The sequence below is a fragment of the Pelodiscus sinensis genome, chromosome 7 (genome assembly GCF_049634645.1).
Source record: "Pelodiscus sinensis isolate JC-2024 chromosome 7, ASM4963464v1, whole genome shotgun sequence".
NCBI classification, from domain to species: Eukaryota; Metazoa; Chordata; order Testudines; family Trionychidae; genus Pelodiscus; species Pelodiscus sinensis.
In genome coordinates, this window is record NC_134717.1 from 70,583,374 (window position 1) to 70,601,631 (window position 18,258).

The 18,258-nt window shown below is 41.2% G+C and overlaps 1 protein-coding gene across 4 annotated transcripts in view; it reads right to left on the minus strand.

Annotated features, from left to right (window-relative positions):
* The window catches only part of DNAH7 (dynein axonemal heavy chain 7), a 244,255-nt gene that overhangs the window by 210,712 nt on the left and 15,285 nt on the right, over positions 1-18,258 (minus strand). For 3 of the 4 annotated variants that reach the window (XM_075934216.1, XM_075934215.1, XM_075934214.1), the window contains exons 2-7: positions 18,043-18,108; positions 16,176-16,284; positions 14,704-14,857; positions 12,562-12,655; positions 7,662-7,842; positions 7,191-7,266 (exon numbers count right to left, since the gene is read on the minus strand). In XM_075934216.1, the coding sequence (XP_075790331.1) occupies positions 7,191-7,266; positions 7,662-7,842; positions 12,562-12,655; positions 14,704-14,857; positions 16,176-16,284; positions 18,043-18,108 (680 nt within the window). Of the gene's footprint in view, positions 1-7,190; positions 7,267-7,661; positions 7,843-12,561; positions 12,656-14,703; positions 14,858-16,175; positions 16,285-18,042; positions 18,111-18,258 lie in introns of those variants that run through there. The other variant, XM_025182029.2, reaches the window with a different exon arrangement.

Genomic DNA, 18,258 nt, shown 5'->3' on the forward strand with positions numbered 1-18,258 from the left:
GGAAATACAGGCAGTCCCCAACTTACGTCGGATCCGCACTTACGAATGGCGCTTTTCTCAGGTCTCCCTGGTCTGCTGGCGGGGGAGGGAGGAGCAGCTAGTGCGCCCCCGCCCCCCCCCAGCAGACCAGGCTTTTGTTGCGGGACGCCTGGGGTAGAGCAGCTGGGGTGCTGCCAGGTTGGTCCTGCAGGGACCTACCCGGCAGCGCCCCAGCTGTTCTGTCCCAGGCGTCCAGATTCAGCCGCTGTTGAAACTGATCAGCGGCTGATTCCAGGAAGCCGGGGGCAGAGCAACTCTGCCTAGGGCTTCCTGTAGTCAGCCGCTGATGAGTTTCAGCAGTGGCTGAATCTGGAGCCAGTTCCGACTTGCATACAAATTCAACTTAAGAACAAACCTATAGTCCCTATCTTGTACATAACCCGGGGACTGCCTGTACATTAAACAGAAATTGGTGTAAAAACTTTAAAAAATAACAAATATTCTTGCAGCACCTTAAAGATTAACAAAAATGTAGATGGTATCAGATGGTACCATCTGAAGAATTGGGTTGTGCCCACAAAAGCTCACGATACCATCTACATTTTTGTTAGTCTCTAAGATGCTGCAAGACTATTCATTATTTTTTTAAAGTTGTTTCAGTTACAGAATAACACAGCTACCCCTCTGAAACTCTGGAAATTGGTGTGCCCTTCAAATGTTCTGCAATAGATATGAAGAGATGTGAGGACTTTCAGAATGGTTGTGTCCAATCCATGTAAAAAGCCACAGCCCAGCAAATATCCAGGGTATGGAGCACAGCATCCTTGGGGGATGCGTGACATTTAGGAAAAAATGCTGGTAAGACTATGGTCTCGTTGCCATGGAATGCCATACTAAACTTGGGTAGAAATGCTGGGTGCAGTCGCAAGGTCACTTTGTTCTTGGTGAAGACCATATATGGTGGTCCGACCATCAAGGCTCCTATCTCGCTAACCTTCCTTGCCGAGGTAATAGCTGTCAAGAACAGCACCTTCACTAGAAGGAATGGGAGTGGACAAGTCACCATGGGCTCAAAGGGAAGTCTTAAAAGGCAATCTAGAACTAAGTTCAAGACCCCGGTGGGTGCTAGGACCCTGTGTGGAGGGTAGAAATTCAGGAACCTCCTGGTTGTGGGATGCATGAAGACGGATGATCTGTCTACCCGCTCATGAAAGGCCATTATTGATGTCAGATGCACTTTGATTGAGAAAATGGGTAAGCCTCCAGTTTTGAGATAGTATTTATAATCAAGGACACGATGAAGTGGTACACTGCGAGGATCATTTTGGGTCTGTTGACACCATAAGGAGAACCGCTTCCATTTCTGCAGGTAAGTGGCTCTGGAGGATGGCCTCCTGCTGTGTAGAAAAACAGAGCTCACTTGTTCTGACCATAGGGATTCCAATCCGTGGAACCAGACAGGAGCCACAAGTGCAGGTGAAGAGTGTGGGTTGAGGGTGAAGCAGTTTGCTTCCAACCTGGAAGAGGAGGTCGCGATGGGATGGGAGAAGATAAGGTGGTGTGATAGACATGGAGTGGAAGTGCGGGAATCAGTTTTGCCTGGCCCAGGATAGGGCTACAAGAATAACGCAAGCTCTATTAGCTTGGATCTTGCACAGGATTCTGGGAATGAGCAGGATGGGAGTGAAGGTGATTACATTACATTAGATTACATTAGTAGCAGCTCATTCCAGTACATTAGGAAAGTGTCGCCCAGCGATTCACTGCCCAGTCCCGCCTTGGAACAGAAGCAGGGATGCTTGGTGTTGTCAGGGGTTGCAAAGAGGTCTATTGATGGATATCCCCATTGATGGAAGACAGAGGCAAGCACCACTGGTGTAATTCCCACTCATGGTCGAAGGAAATGTTGTGGCTCAGGGCATCTGCCCTGGCGTTGTTCACCCCAGGTAATTATGATGCTCTCAGAGGGTATGTCTACACTACCCCCCTAGTTCGAACTAGGGGGGGTAATGTAGTCATACGGAGTTGCAAATGAAGCCCGGGATTTGAATTTCCCGGGCTTCATTTGCATAAAGCCGGACGGCGCCATTTTTAAATGCCGGCTAGTTTGGACTCCGTGCCGCGCGGCTACACGAGGTGTACAGCTAGTTCGGATTAGGAGCCCTAATCCTAACTAGCTGGTCCGTGCCGCGTGTAGCCGCGCGGCATGCAGTCCGAACTAGCCGGCATTTAAAAATGGTGCCGTCCGGCTTTATGCAAATGAAGCCTGGGAAATTCAAATCCCGGGCTTCATTTGCAACTCCGTATGACTACATTACCCCCCCTAGTTTGAACTAGGGGGGTAGTGTAGACATACCCAGAGTGACCCATGATGGATGCACTGGTTCCCATAGGCAGATTGGTTCCGCACAGAAAGAGTGGAAGTGGGTCCTCCCTGCCTGTTTATATAAAACATGGTCGTCATGTTTATATAAAACATCATTCTTACAGAGCTACTGCATCCCACAGCTCTGTGGAGTAAACACTAATCTATTTTTCACATAACTTACTGCTCTTATGTGAAGTAAAAAGCTCTTAAGCAAAGTAAGGAGGCACAGGAGAAGAGGGATGGTCCTCTCATGAATCAGTAACTGATTAAGAGACATGAAACAAAGGGAATAAATGCTCTGTTTTCAGAATGGAGAAAGATTAATAGTGGTAACCCCCAGGGGTCTCTACAGGGACCAGAACTGTCAACCTATTCTTAAATGGAAAAAGGTCTAAAAAGTGAGGTGGCATATTTGCAGATGATACAAACTTACTCAACATAGAATAGTGATAGAAATGTAGCCGTGTTAGTCTGGTGTAGCTGAAACAAATACCAGGACTATGTAACACTTTAAAGACTAACAAGATGGTTTATTAAGTGAAAGCTCATCACCTAATAAACCATCCTGTTAGTCTTTAAAGTGCTACATAGTCCTGTTTTTTGTTACTCAACATAATTAAGTCAAAAGCTGACTGTGCTGAGTTACAAAATAATCTCACAAAACTGGGGGACTGGGCAATAAAATGGCAGATGAAATTCTATGTTGATAAGTGCAAAGTAATGAATACTAGAAAACATAATCCATTAGCCATTTAGCAATTAACAATTTTTTTAGTCTCTCGAGAGTTGCTTTCATAAAAGGCAAAGATTAAAATGTCTTAAATTAAAGTCTGAATTAAAAGAATAAAACAGTAAAACAAAGTAGAATTTTAACTACATTACTGAAGAAAACGGCTGCTATTTCGTACATAGAGACATATGAGACATGAGCCTGCAAAATACTGATGACCTTGACTTCCACAGAAGACGTAAAAGCACAGGGTTCTTGGAATGCCACAAAAGGCCCTTAAAATTCTATAGGATCAGATCTGTGATATTTCCATTTAAAAAGTCATACCCCTCTGCTGTGCAAGAGGAAAACAGAGCCATTAGTAAAAATCTCCCATATTTCTTGTGAATACTTTTGTTTGCTCCTCAGAAGAGACAGCCATAACAAAAAATTCTGTCTACAAAGGTAAATACTTTTTAGTAGTTTTGCAGTTAATTTTGTATTCTGTGAGATGGCCAATTAACTATTTGAAATTTATGTAAAATCCAGCTAAGAAATAAACCATATTATTTTGATTAGACAAAAGTTTCACACCTTAAGTACTGTTAATGGAAGAGAATTGTTTTGCCAAATGGCACTAGTCAGATTGAGAATTTTCCACTTGTGGACTGCAAAAGTAAGTGTGTAACTGAAACATAAGATATATATTTCTACCAAAATCTCTTTTATATACACCACGGAACAACAGGTGACAGATAACATGGCAGCTCTGTACAAAGTCAAGACTTGTAGAGCCCCTTTTCCCAGACATCAGAGTAGAAAACTATATTGGACTTTTCCCTCGTATATTGCCACATTCTTCAGGGTGGAAGCTGACTAAGCAATACACAGTACAAAATTTAGAAATTACAGATGTACTTCTGTGGTTATATTTCAGGTGTCTTAATCCACAGGCCAGAAATGTAAATAACAGCAAAATCATTTTGTTAAATTATTTTCTACTAGTTTTCTCTATAGTATGTAACTCAGTCAATAGAAAGAATTTTCATGGTCTTCAACGAGCTCTGGATGAAGCCCATACTTGGTCCTGCTGTGATGGCAGGGGAATGGACTCTATGACCTCTCCAGGTCCCTTGCAGTTCTAGTGTTCTATGATTCTGTGATTCCATATTACTGGTGTCAAAGCCATTTTAGAGGCTGCATTTAGGCAGTAGGAGGTGAACAAAGGAGAGACACAACAAGAAACACAAAGCAGAGTCCTTTCGTATTTCAAAAAGATAGGATAAAAAGGTAGAAATTGTACTGTAATTAGTTTGTGTTTAAAAATAACTGTATGTCCATTGCTTTTACATTAAGTTGTATTATGATATATAAACACTAAAGAAATCTGCAAGATGTACTAATGAAAATTATAGCTCTGTCTACAGATGAAAACTGCATGTATCTCATGATCTGGAAGACATGGATTTTATATGAAGCAGCACAGTTCTTATGGTATAGTAAGTTTGGCTATTTGGCATGGGGCTAATTTTTTCAGGTTTTTTCCTCACTGATTTGGCTGCAATTTAATTTATGGTATAGAACTGAATATTTCTATGTATCCCCTGCATATCCTTTATAGCTTTAGTTAGGACTGGATTATTTCACAAAGAATATGGTGGGCAAATGAGAGACAGAACATATGAAAAGCTAACATAAAAAGCTAGACTGCAGGACAATTGATGGGTTAGTTAAAAACCAAAACAACAAATTCTAAAAATGGAAATCACAGTGTTGTCAGGGTGTCTGTGGGGTTCCTTTAATCTAATTGGTTAGCCAGTTTACGCTTACGCTTCCACGTATAAGACGGACTGCAACCAATTCAGTGTCCCTTCCCACTGTGACAAGGAAAGGGTTAAAACCAAGTAGCAGGGAGCCTGCACAAACCCCTCCAACCAGAGAAAGGATTCTAGGGAACTGCTTGCTGGGACAGTCCTGATATAACAAGCTGCTCAGCAAATCAGAGGACAGTTGGGTACTCACCAGCAAAAGGGAAGAACTGCATCCCGGGGAGAAGCACCTTGAGTAGAATAATGTTAGGCAGCTCAGGGGAACTGGAGAGAGGGTCAACATGACCTGCCAGGCTGCAGCCTTGATAAAAGGGCTAAGAAGGTTCAGTGGCCCAGGGACCATGAACAGTTAAAGGGGAGTGGAGGAGGGCAGGACAAAGCTGCCAGAGGGTCCCTGGACTGGGACCCAGAGTAATGTGTGGACCTGGGTTCCCTCTTTCCCCCTTGCTTGGAACTTTGTCACCAAGGTGTGTGGCCTTTACTAATTGCAGTTTGTCCCTTAGGCAAGAGGCTAGACCCGTGGTGACCAACAGGTCGATCGCGATCGACTGGTTGATGGCGAGGCCTCGACCAGTCGATCGTGAGGCGTCCTGTCCGCCCCGCCCCCATTTCCCTCCCAAGCCCGAGAAGCCCCACTACCTACCTCAAGTGAAAATGGAGGTAGTGTCGGCTTCCCGGGAAGGACAGACGTCCCGCAGCCTAGCGCCACTTTCGGCAATACCAGAAGTGCACTAGCTGCTCTGCCGGGTGTACTGCATCAGCTCCCTGCACCGCACAGGAGGGGTGAGTCAGCCCTGGGACAGGTGCGTGCGCGGGGCTTCCCTGCACGGGGGAGGTGTGTCAGCCCCGGGGCAGGCGGACACAGGGCTTCCCGTGCCAGGAGGGTGTCGGCCCCAGGGCAGGTGGACGCAGGACTTCCCAGCGCCAGGGGGGTTGGCCCCAGGGCAGGCACGCGCAGGGTTTCCCTGCGCCGCGGAGGGCGAGGGGGAGTCGGGCCCGGAGGAGGCATGTGCTGGTTTCCCTCTGGGGGGGGGGAGAATCCTGGAAGGAGGCAGATGCCGGGGATTCTCTGCCTCTACTGGCAACCCACTTCCCAGCCCCCACTCCCCACTCCCAGAACTCTGTCCCCACTCCTGTCCCCACTCCCTGAACTCTATCCCCACTCCCCTGTCCCCAGCTACAGAACTCGTTCCCTATTCCCATCCCCACTCCCCGAACTCTGTCCCCACTGGCACTCTGTCCCCTGCTGCAGAACCCTGTCCTCTGTCCTCCCAACACCCTGTTCCCTCTCCCCTGCCCTCAGCTGCAGAACTGTCCCCAAAAAGTGTATAATTATAAATGCTTCATTTTCGATTTAAATAGCATGAATAAAAAACAGACCATTTATTTCATAACTATAAACATGTGATTTTAATTTTATATATCACATAATTTAAAAATAAACTGTTTATCAGAGTGTGTAAGTAAGGGCTGGGGATAGCAAGTGATGGACAGGAGGAGAATAGAGAGGGCGGGGCTTCAATGAAGGGGCGGGGCAGTAGATCTTTGCCTGTTCTGAGATTTAAAAAGTGATCTTGGGTGTACAAAGGTTGGAGACCACTGGGCTCGACTTTGGGGCTGCAGCTGGCTACGATGGCAGGTTTATTGAGGGAGGACTGCAGATACACCCGGAAGGGGGCAAAACAGAATAGCGGGCACTGCTGGAGGGTGGTGTCCTGACAAGAATGCCACAGTCCAAGCAGTGACATGGGTCTGGAGAGAGAGAGTGGAGCAGTGCAACAACAGGCAGCACCCTCCATGAACTGAACTAATTCCCGAGTTAACCAGCAGGAGACACCATGACCCCGTTACATTGTTGCTATTATACTGTATTCTTGAATTAAAAATACCAAGATGGATCATTAGCCAATGTAAAGTGACATAGCTACAATGAAATTCATGCAGACTGTGCACTGAAATGACTGATGTAATATCGATTTACACCAGCTACGGGTGCAGCCAACTACCTGATATTCACTTGCTGTGGAACTACATCCAAACTTATTATTATTTATAAATATTAAATGTTACAACAGGAAATTTGATCTGAAAAGTTTGTCAGACTAACCACATATTTTCAGAGCTTGAATAATGATATAATGCAACTATATGAATGTATGCAAAAAATAACTAAATATTTCTTTGTAGTAATATTTAACATGCTCCAATTTGGATGAATTGCTTTTGTCTAATAAGTTTCCCCTATATACAGTTTGCTATCCTACTGCTGTCTAGTCAATGTTCTTAAAGAATTATGTTTTCTTACTCTGCACGATGAGGCGGAAGAAAAGCTTGCTTCTTGTCTTCTTCTTTTTCCCTGGGATCTCTTAAAACAAAGTCAACTAAAAGAAGATATAAAAAAAAGCCAAAACATCAGTATGCTTAGCAAAGTACAAACAACACTACACTAATTAATCCAATCAGTTGGACAACCCCAGTGAAGTGAATGATGATGCCTGAGTGAAAATGTATCAGTTATGTATTTGACATAATGCTATTTAAGTGAGATTTTCAAAATTAAAAGCATTTTTATGAAAAAGCAGAAATGTTGACTCATGCCATATTTCCTGCTTCAGGGAAAATGATTGTGAAATCCTGTGGAAATTTCCTATTAAAATACGGATCCAACACCTGCAAATGTCTAAATTATTTAATGATGGTATTCACAATAAACACATATTTCTGTAATTCAGAATATGTGCACAACTAGAAAGAACAGACATTAGCATCAATTTACCTATAGATTTCTTTACACTCAAAAGATAGTCTTCTCTCATTTCATCAGACAATAAACATATACTTTCACTGAGTACTTTCAGATGCTGGGGGACTAACTCCAAGATATGCTCCAGCCAAGAGTCTTCCATTGGAGCAACGTGTTCCGTATCAATTCCATGGTGAATGTAATAGTAGTATTTCTGTACAGTAAAAGCATTACATTAGTTGGCTGAGTCTAACATTATAGCAAAAAAATAAAGATATCATTGCTAGTGCTAATTTTGATGGAAGCATGAGCACTTTTCAGGAGTACTAAGGATTGGTTAACTGAATTATACATAGTATATAACATAAATCTAATTTTAGGCTTAATCTGGTTTCTTAATGCATTTTCTATGTTAATCAAAATTATTTCTAAAAGTTATAAGATGGTTCAGTTGAATTAAAGTCCATGTCAAAAAATGCCCCTCCGCAAAAATTATTGCCTACCCCTGGCTTAGAGGGAACGCTGATGGAGGCACCTACCTGGCACAACTTGAGGTGGGGGGGATGGGGTGGAGCATGCAAGCAGCACAGAGCTGCCCTGTACTCTAGTGCACAGCCACTTCATTTCCCCACCAGGCAGAGCCCATGGGTTGGATGATGACTGCAGCTTGCTTGGATCCAGCCCATGAGGCTCGGGACTCTCTCCCAGCAGAGAAGTGCCGGTGCTGGCAGACTTCAGCACTCCTCCACACGGCTGAAGCATCAGCTCTTTCTCACACCACTGCAGGGAGGGCAGAGGCTTTATGGGTCAGATCCAGGAAAGCCGCAGGCTGCACCCCTGGCATAAATTATCCAACAAGTTCTTGAGATGTATTGGAGATAATTTTTTATTCCAGAAGGTGAAGAAAGCTATTAGAAGAAAGGCTGTTCTAGATCGGATTTTGACAAATATGGAGGAACTGGTTGAGAATTTGAAAGTGGAAGGCAGCTTGGGTGAAAGTAATCATGAAATGGTAGAGTTCATAATTCTAAAAAATGGTAGGAGGGAGAACAGAAGAATAAAGACAATGGATTTCAAGAAGGAAGACTTTAGCAAATTCAGAGAGTTGGTAGGTAAGATCCCACTGGATGCAAGTCTAAGGGTATATCTACACTTGAAAGTTTAGGTGACAAAAATACTGTCAACATGCAAAAGTTGCCAAGTGGCCACATTTTAAGCTCTCCAATCAACAGAACGAGCAAATAAATGTGGGTATGAATTCCACAGTGACTGAAGTCACCTTCAGTTACTAGGCACTGTGGGAACACACAATGTAGTGCATGGCATTTTGGGAACATGAAAAATGTCCTTTAAGTCATATCTTTGCTTCATAGGTGGCACAGGACTTCCAGCTTACTTTTGTGCTATTTGAAACTGACAGTCCTTGCTGTGCACTCCAGCATCTGCTGTGAGAAATCTCGCCGTCACGGAGTTCAAAGGTGCTCCTATAAAGTCTAGGTTTTGAGTTGCCTCTAGTGTTGATTTCTGGTTGTTTATAATCAGACCTAGAGATTCAAACGTCTCTCTTGCCATAACAACCATATGGGAGGCTTCGGGTTTGGTTGGACCCTTCAAAAGGGAAGTTGTCGAGATAGGGGAAAATTACTATGCCCTGTCAGTGGAGATGCGCAGCTACCACTGTGAGCATTTTGGAAAACACTCTGGGTGCTGAAGAGAGGGTAAAACTTGATATTGGAAGTGGTCTTCCCCGATCACGAAGCAAACAAACCTTCTCTGGACAGGTTGGATCGTCACATGAAAATATGCACCCTGAAGATCGATGGCTGCAAACCAACCTCCATGATCTAGTGCTGGAATTATGGTTACGAGAGTCACCATTTTGAAACACTGCTTTTGCAGGTAATGGTTGAGTTTTCAAATATTGAGTATAGGTCTCCAACCTCCCGTTTTTTTCTTGGTGAGGAAGTAATTGGAATAGAAGCCTCTTCCTCTGAACTCGTATGGTACCCTTTCCACTGCTCTGACTGTAACGAGGCGGTGGACTTCTTGTTGTAACTGGTACACATGAGAAGGATTCCTGAAGAGGGATGGGGAAGATGGGGAGGTTGGGAGTACTGATGTGAATGGGAGGATTCACATCGAAATGATCTTAAAAACCCAATGGTTTGTGGTGATCCTGACCCAATGTGGGTAAAAAGGTTTGAGCCGGTGATGGAAAATGGCAACTGTAGGACTGGGTTGGTGTCAGGTGTTGGGGGTTTGTGAGCCCTTGACCAGCTGGTCAAACATTCTGTTTGTTAGTAGGGAGTGGAGGGGCAGTTGTTTTGGGCCGGCATCTTTTGAGGTCTTTGTCTCATTCCAGTCTTTTGAACGGTGTGTATTTCTTGCAATGGAATGGGAGCATGTACATCCCCAGGGTTCGGAGAATGGTCCTCAAGTCCTTACTTAAGTGGAGGACCTCATCTGTCTTTTCAGAAAACAGCTTTTGTTTGATGAATGGGAGGTCCTCCACCTTAGTTTGAAGCTCCCATGGAACTCCAATGATTTGAAGCCATGAGGACCTCCTCGTAACCATAGTGGTTGCTGTGGAACGAGCTGCCATGTCTGCCACATCCAAAGCTATTTGCAGCCCAGTTCTGGAGGAGGCGTATCCCTCCTAGACGATGGATTTTAAAATGGGCCTTTTTGCATCAGTTCCATTAGTGCCGTGAGTTTAGTATAGTTGTGGAAGTCATGATTTGACAGCAGCACTGCATAGCTGGTAATGCGTAATAAAAGTGTCGAGGAAGCATATAGCTTCCTGCTAAAAAGGTCCATACATTTACCATCTTTCTCCACTGCAACATTCTTATATTGTGAATTTTTTTGCCCTTTGCTGGGCTACATCCACAACCAGGGAATTTGGTTGTGGGTATGAGAACAAAAATTCTGAACCCTTGGTCGGGATGACATTTTTTTTGTCAGCCTTCTTGTTTGTAGGGGATGCAGAGGCTGGGGTCTGCCACATTTCCTCGGCAGACTCCATAATTGCTTTATCAATCAGTAGCGCTATTTTTGCGTGCTGGGGTGGTTGTAAATTCATAAGGAAATGATATTGTTTCTCCTGGACTTCTGTTAACTGAAAGTTTGAGGATGATACTGCCTGGGAGGGGCTGCAAGTGCTTTGAAGGATAAGATTAAAATTCAGAATTATCTGGACAAAATGGAGAAATAGTCTGAGATAAACAGGATAAAATTCAATAAGGACAAACTCAAAGGATTCCAATTAGGAAAGAACAAATCACATGCACAGATACAAAATGGGAAATGCTTACCTAGGAGGGAGTACTATAAAAAGGAATCTAGTGATCATAGTGAACCATAAATTAAACAAGAATCAACAGGTTAATTCGGTTGCAAAAAAAGTAAACATCTTTCTAGGATGCATTAGCAGGAGTGCTGTAAGCAAGACAAGAAAAGTAATTCCTCCGCTCTACTTTGTGCTGATTCGACCTCAGCTGAAGTATCATCTCTAGTACTGTGCCACATTTCAGGAAAAATGTGGACAAATTGGAAAAAGTTAAGAGAAGAGCAACAAAAATTGGGCTTGACCTCTCAATGCTCCTTCCAGTCCTATGATTCTACAGTTGTGCCCCTAACAGATGTTAGAGCATCTAAAAAGTAGCATCTTCTTAATTTTCTAGTACTGAAACAGTATGGAAAGCCAACTCTCCCAATATGCTACTTCCTGCAGGTTTTCAATCGTACATATTCTTTTTGGTATTGAAAGTATGTGTATCAGAGGGGTAGCTGTGTTAGTCTGAATCTGCAAAAGTGGCGAGGAGTCCTGTGGCACCTTATAGACTAAACGAAGTGTTAGAACATAAGCTTTCATGGGCAAAGACCCACTTCGTCAGATGCATATAGTGGAAATTTCCAGAGGCAGGTATAAATATGCAGGCCAGAATCAGGCTGGAGATGACCAGGTGGATCCAATCAGGGAGGATGAGGCCCACTTCTAGTAGCTGATCTGGAGGTGTGAATTCCAAGAGAGGAGAAGCTGCTTTTGTAGTTAGCGAGCCATTCACAGTCTTGTTTAATCCTGAGTTGATTATGTCAAACTTGAAGAAGAACTGTAGCTCAGCAGTTTCTCTTTGAAGTCTGGTCCTGAAGTTTTTTTGCTGCAGGATGGCTACCTTTAGATCTGCAATTGTGTGTCCAGGGACATTGAAGTGTTCCCCTACAGGTTTTAGTATGTTGCCATTCCTAATATCTGATTTGTATCCATTCATTCTTTTACGCAGGGACTGTCCAGTTTGGCTGATGTATACAGCAATGGGGCATAAAAAACTTCAGGACCAGACTTCAAAGAGAAACTGCTGAGCTACAATTCATCTTCAAGTTTGATATAATCAACTCTGGATTAAACAAAGACTGTGAATGGCTAGCTAACTACAAAAGCAGCTTCTCCTCTCTTGGAATTCACACCTCCAGATCAGCTACTAGAAGTGGGCCTCATCCTCCCTGATTGGATCCACCTGGTCATCTCCAGCCTGATTCTGGCCTGCATATTTATACCTGCCTCTGGAAATTTCCACTATATGCATCTGACGAAGTGGGTCTTTGCCTACGAAAGCTTATGCTCCAACACTTCGGTTAGTCTATAAGATGCCACAGGACTCCTCGCTGTTTTTTAAAATGAATATGGTCACTTAAAAGCAAAACAGAAACGAAAACTCAAATTCACTTAAATATATATGGTTTGTGACCAAATCACTAAAAAATTCTGAATTCTCAACCATAAAACATCTGTACTATATACTAAACTAATGTAGCAATTAAACTTCCTACTGCCATATGAATTCAGAATATTAGTTAGTTGCCTCATCACTATTTCAGTGAAATAAAAAGCAACCATTTATAATAATACTGCAAGCAACACTGTGTTAATTACCACAATGTCTTTTTCTATCGGTGTAGGAGAACCTGTTCTTGGAGGCTGAGTTTCATCTACAGAAATAGGCTGTTCCAGATTAAAGTCTTGCTGCCTAACAAAACAAAAATGACATAATATTAATTATTCAGTGCTATTGTAGCAGTGTTGGTCTCAGGATATTAGAGGTAGTATCTTTTATTGGACAAACTTCTGTTGGTGACAAAAAGCTTTTGAGTTTACACAATTCTGTCTCTCTTAGCAGTAGACATTGGTTCAATAAAAGATATTTTCTCACTCACCTTGTTTCAGTACTATGCACTATATTCTTCAGACAAACTGTATTGTCATATCTAAAAGATAACATCATAGCTCAGCAGTGGACAAAAAAATGATGATTGCTACTTCTTAGATCATATGAATAATCAAGAATTGTATAAACTCAAATATTCTTCCATACAATGTAATAGTTTAATAAATATATTTCCTTTGAGGTTTCCCTGGTTTAGTGCTCAACTGTACCTTGAATGTTCATAACTGTTGTGCCTATTGACCACATTTGAAAACATATCTAATTGTAAGATTTAAGCAGGAAACACTTCGGAATATCTAGTATCTTTATTACTAATCATCTTAGCAAGAACTAAAGTTTTCAGGATCAAACCCATGGCTTGTGAAAATATGGTTTTATAATTATGAGACTGTTAAATATATCCTTGCAAGTAATTTAAAATTAGTCCATTGTAATTAATTGACAATATTAAAGAAACCAAAAAAGCTCCTCAAGGGAAGATATATCCCACTTTCTCAAATGTTGCCACAACTTTGATATTACAATTTTGGTATTACAATTTTTCACTATACTAGTCAAATAGTTGTTAAATGTACGCAGTAAGTTCTATACCATACATTTTTGCTTGTTTGCCTTATGCTAAACGATAGGAATAGAATCTGACTTTCTGTTTTATTGAATTTATCAACATTTTTGTACCAGTATTTGGCTATGAAATAGTCCTTCATCTCATACTCACTTTGGCAGATGCACATAATGAAGAATATATTTGATTAGAAAAACTACTATTCATAATATACTGTATTTCGTTTATAAAAATTCCAGATTATTTTAAGTAGCAGGATTTCTCAAAACAGTTATTTTCATTTTGGGGAATGGTTTATTGGAAGGATAATTTTATTCCACAGGTTGCCAGGCGACAAGGATATTTTTATGATAATGTGTGTGTGTTTGTATATTAAATAATGCATATATTTTATAATATAAACATTGTCAGTCATGTTGTAGGCACCTCAGCAACTGTGCAGAAAGATAAAAAGTTCATCAATGGCCCAAGGAACTCCCCAAGCTGCTAAATGTTTAAGACACAAAACTCAAAACATGTTTTTGTAAACACTGTATTTACTCAAGAAGGAAAATATTTGGAGTATCACAAGCTTCATGTTATCTTACTGAGATTTTAAAATAACTTCAAATGTTTTAAACACTCATTTTAATTATAATGTCATACCTTTCCACTAAAATAATTTAGCAATTCTCTTTTTGGGATAATGTTCCACTACAGGATAAAAATAACTAAACAAATTTAAAAATCTTCCAGACTCATTAACTACTGTTATAACAGACATTTTCCAGCTGCTCCTGGTTATCACATCTTGCTGTATTATAAAATAACAAGTGTGTCTTCAGTTAGTCACCTGGGAATATTCTAAATGCAATTTAATAATACTTGTATGCACAATCACAGCTTTCTGTCCAAGTTATGAAACTACGGTGGAGTTCAGTTTATACTTATGCCCAAATCTTACAGATTTTGATCATCTGATAAACTCCTGCTTCCCAAACTACTCTTAATCAAAATTTGAATGCTTGCCCTTTCATTTTCCAAAGAATATGGGTAAGACCGAGTCTGTACAGATCATAAATTATTCCTATATCCACCCAATTTAAGAGGAATTAATAGGAGTATCCAGAAGAACATCATACCTGGTAGTTTTTTATTTCTTAAACTCTGGTCCTTTTTTGCATTTATATACATAATCTGTTATTGTTTCGCCATCTTAAATTTTTTGTTATATTAACATTTTTTAAAATTTTATTTCACCTTTGAAAAGGGAAAAATGAATTGATACAAACACAAGAAAACTCACATGATGATGTTAACAAGAGTACTTCTGAAATTTTCACGATCTTTCTTTGGATGATGACTGCTCCGTGCTTTAGAAGTTGATGTTCCAGCAACTGGTTCACTAACGTCAGAGTCTTGTATCTTGCGTCTCTTATTCCTCTCCTCCAAATATTCTCCTTGCATGAAATATATATTCAAGTTGCTTACTATGAGCCCAAACTTGCGATGTGCTGAAGACCCCCTAAGGTTGTGAGAGCTCCCTGCTCACATTTATTTCAATGAAAGTTGAGATTTCTCAGCACCTTTCAGGATCATGCCCCACATCATTTGCAGCAAAATTAATAAAACAATAATAATTAATACCTGCTTGTACTGTGTAAACTGATAGATTTTATAGAAACATTATTTCTTTCTAGAACTATAATGTTATAATTTAAAAATATTTCTTCATTTATTTCCTGTAATAGGTCTAAATATTTTTTACTTGTTTTTCTTTTTTAAATCATGAATACAGATTCCTGTTTCTATGAACTGATAAAGGAAACCTATATTCTAAGTATATTTCTTCTGTAAAAATTTGGGGTGAAAATCTGGTTCTACTGATATCAACTGAAGTTTTGCTACTGAGCTCATTGTAACCCAGATTTCATCCTGACTGTAAGCATCATGTCACTAATTACTGTACTGTACAATATACAGCGCAATTCTGCACCACTGATGTCAATAACAATTGCCTTCAGTAAAAGTAAGACTGGGTCCACCGTTTACTAATATGAAAAGTTGGAGATATTAAATTATTTTGTACAACACAAAAATATTAATCTTAATCTTAAAGTCAATATTCTGGTTCATAGGATAATTGAGAAGAAAAAACATTATGAATTACAGTTATGGATTTATAACATTCAGGTATATTAAAAGTGAATCTGACTTTTGGAAACCTTTGCATCACTGTACAAACCCAGCTGGGCAGGGCAGAAATGGAACCACAGTAGCTGGGGAGCTCTGTTCCCAGAGAGCCCCAGCCAACTATTGGCTGCAGGCTAGAGCCAAGTCCAAGCCCTGTAGCAGCAGGGCTGGAGCCCAGTGGCAGTGCGGCCAGAGCGGAGCCAGCCATAGGGAGAGGCAGTGTCCTGGGAGGCCAGTGGCAGGGGATCTCCCCGATCCGGTAAATTCCCTCATTCGGGATGGGTCAGGTTCCAAGGGTGCTGAACCTGGGAGGTCCAATGTAATCAAACAAATATTTTGCACTTCTACAGCATTTTTATCCAAGTTGATTATAGCATTTTACAAACAATAATAAATTTACCTGCATCATGTTTGTAAGATAGGTAAGCATTATTGTACTTATTTTACAGAGGAAAAAAAAACAAAACAACAAAATCTTATAGGAAGACTGTGGCAATCTGGGAATAAAATTCTATTCTCCTAACTCTTTTATCTTGCATAAACTCAATTTTTCTTTGTTCATTAAATATTAAGTAGTAATCTTACCAGGTGAAAGCTCATTTCTGACCATAAACTGATCTGGCTCATCATCTTTCTGTTCTTTTCTCAGATGAAATAAAGGAGAAGCTTGCTGCCACTGTGGCTTAGAGCTTACCTGAAATAAATATTTTATTCTTTAGCTTTATAAAATAACAATAACAAGAGACAGCTATATATCTTTGACACATACTTAAAAACACAGTAAATTACAACAGGAAACAACAGACCCATAACATATAACATAATACAGTAAAAACACACAAATAAACCAAATTATCGTTTTCTTTCAATACTAATCATTCAAAAAATCCATAATAACATATGTTTATGCCTATTATAAATTATTATTATTATTTGGAGAAAGTTAACAATGTATGTCTTCTACTAAGATAGACCCCGGACATTTATGAAGCTGAAAGTACAGTAAAACTCCATTAGTGCGGCATCCAATGCTCCAGGACTCCTGATGGTCCGGCACCATCAGGAACCCGGAAGTGCTGGGGCAGCCGGACAGGCTTCCCCCATTCAGCTGCTGCTGAAACTGACCAGCAGCTGAATCGGGGAAGCCGGGAGCAGAGCAGCTGGAGTGCTGCCGGGTTGGTGTCGTAGCGCTGCCCTTCGGGGCTGCGGGACCAACCCGGCAGCACCCCAGCTGCTCTTGGGTTCGCCTGGGGCAGAGCAGCTGGAGTGTTGCCGGGTTGGTCCCGCAGCGCCAAAGGACGGCGCTGCGGGACCAACCCGGCAGGACCCCAGCTGCTCTGCCCCAGGGGTCCCCGATTCAGCTGCTGCTGAAACAGATCAGCGGCTGATTCCAGGAAGCCCGGGGCAGAGCTGCTCAGGGACATTCCTGGTTGCTGTTCATCAGGGAGTGAGGAGAAAGTATAGTTTGCTGCATTCTTCAATCTGGCTGGGGAATACAGGAAGCAGATGGATCTGGACCTGCCCCAGCCAGCAGACATGCACCCCTTCCCCAGTTGTACCCACTGGAACTACAACAGCCACAGAGAGGCACGTCTCACCTTGTCCCAAGCTGCTGTGATAAGAGTGGGCTGTGGTAGTCCCCTCACCCCAGGACAGCCTGCATACTGAACCCCGCATACCCAGCCCCACCTCAGAGTAATGATTTAAATAAAGTATGTTCATTTTCATTTTGTTTTCCAAAAAAAATGACCCGAGTAACACCAGGTAAATCTTCTAGTTCCTACTATTTTAGAAACCTTGATCTCTTTTAAATTAGAAACACTGAGCCTGACATCAATGTATTACTCCATTTTCAAGTCAGTCTAAAACATCTAATTGCAGAAAAGTGGTATTGGTATAAAATTCCAGTTGAATCAGGCCAATTATTCACATTCTGTACATGTTCCCTGCTTCACTGAAATATGGAATAGATTTTTGCAAACATTTATCTCAAAATTGTTTGCCACTTTACATTTGCAACAAAGGCACATGCCTGAACAGAGACTCAGGCCCCAATCCTATAAAACATATACATGCTTAACTTCACTGAAGTGAATAGTCCTTACTAGGATTATTCCTGGTAGTAAACTTAAGCAGATGCACAAGTGTTTGAAAACTTACTTGTGTGTTGCCTTTCCACTCAAAACAGCTGGATTGTCGAGGCTTCAAGATATTCAAATTATATTCCAATGTTTCTATAACATTTATTTGTATTGCTTACTTCTGTATCTTTTATTCTTTTCAATATTTTCTTTTATTCTAAGTTAACTAGTTTAATTATTTTCCCAATATTTCTGTACACATCTATAAAGCCTTGTTGTTTCCACTGTAATGGTGTCTAGTTTTCTTTGTAGGATCTCCCAGGCTTTGCTGCACACTTGAAAATGAAAAGTTGTAAAAACAAAAAAATTACCTGAGCCAACTGTGGCAAAAATTTTACAGCTCCCTTCAGTAATTTTCCTTTCCCAGTTGGTCTGGGCTACAAAAAAAGAATAAAAGAGAAAATGAATTACATAAATGTTTAAACTAGTAATACTAAACTTCTAAACATGCTGAAACTTATTTATGCACTAATTTTGTTTGTTTTCTATCTAGTAATTTTCACAAATATACTCACTTCTTTCATACC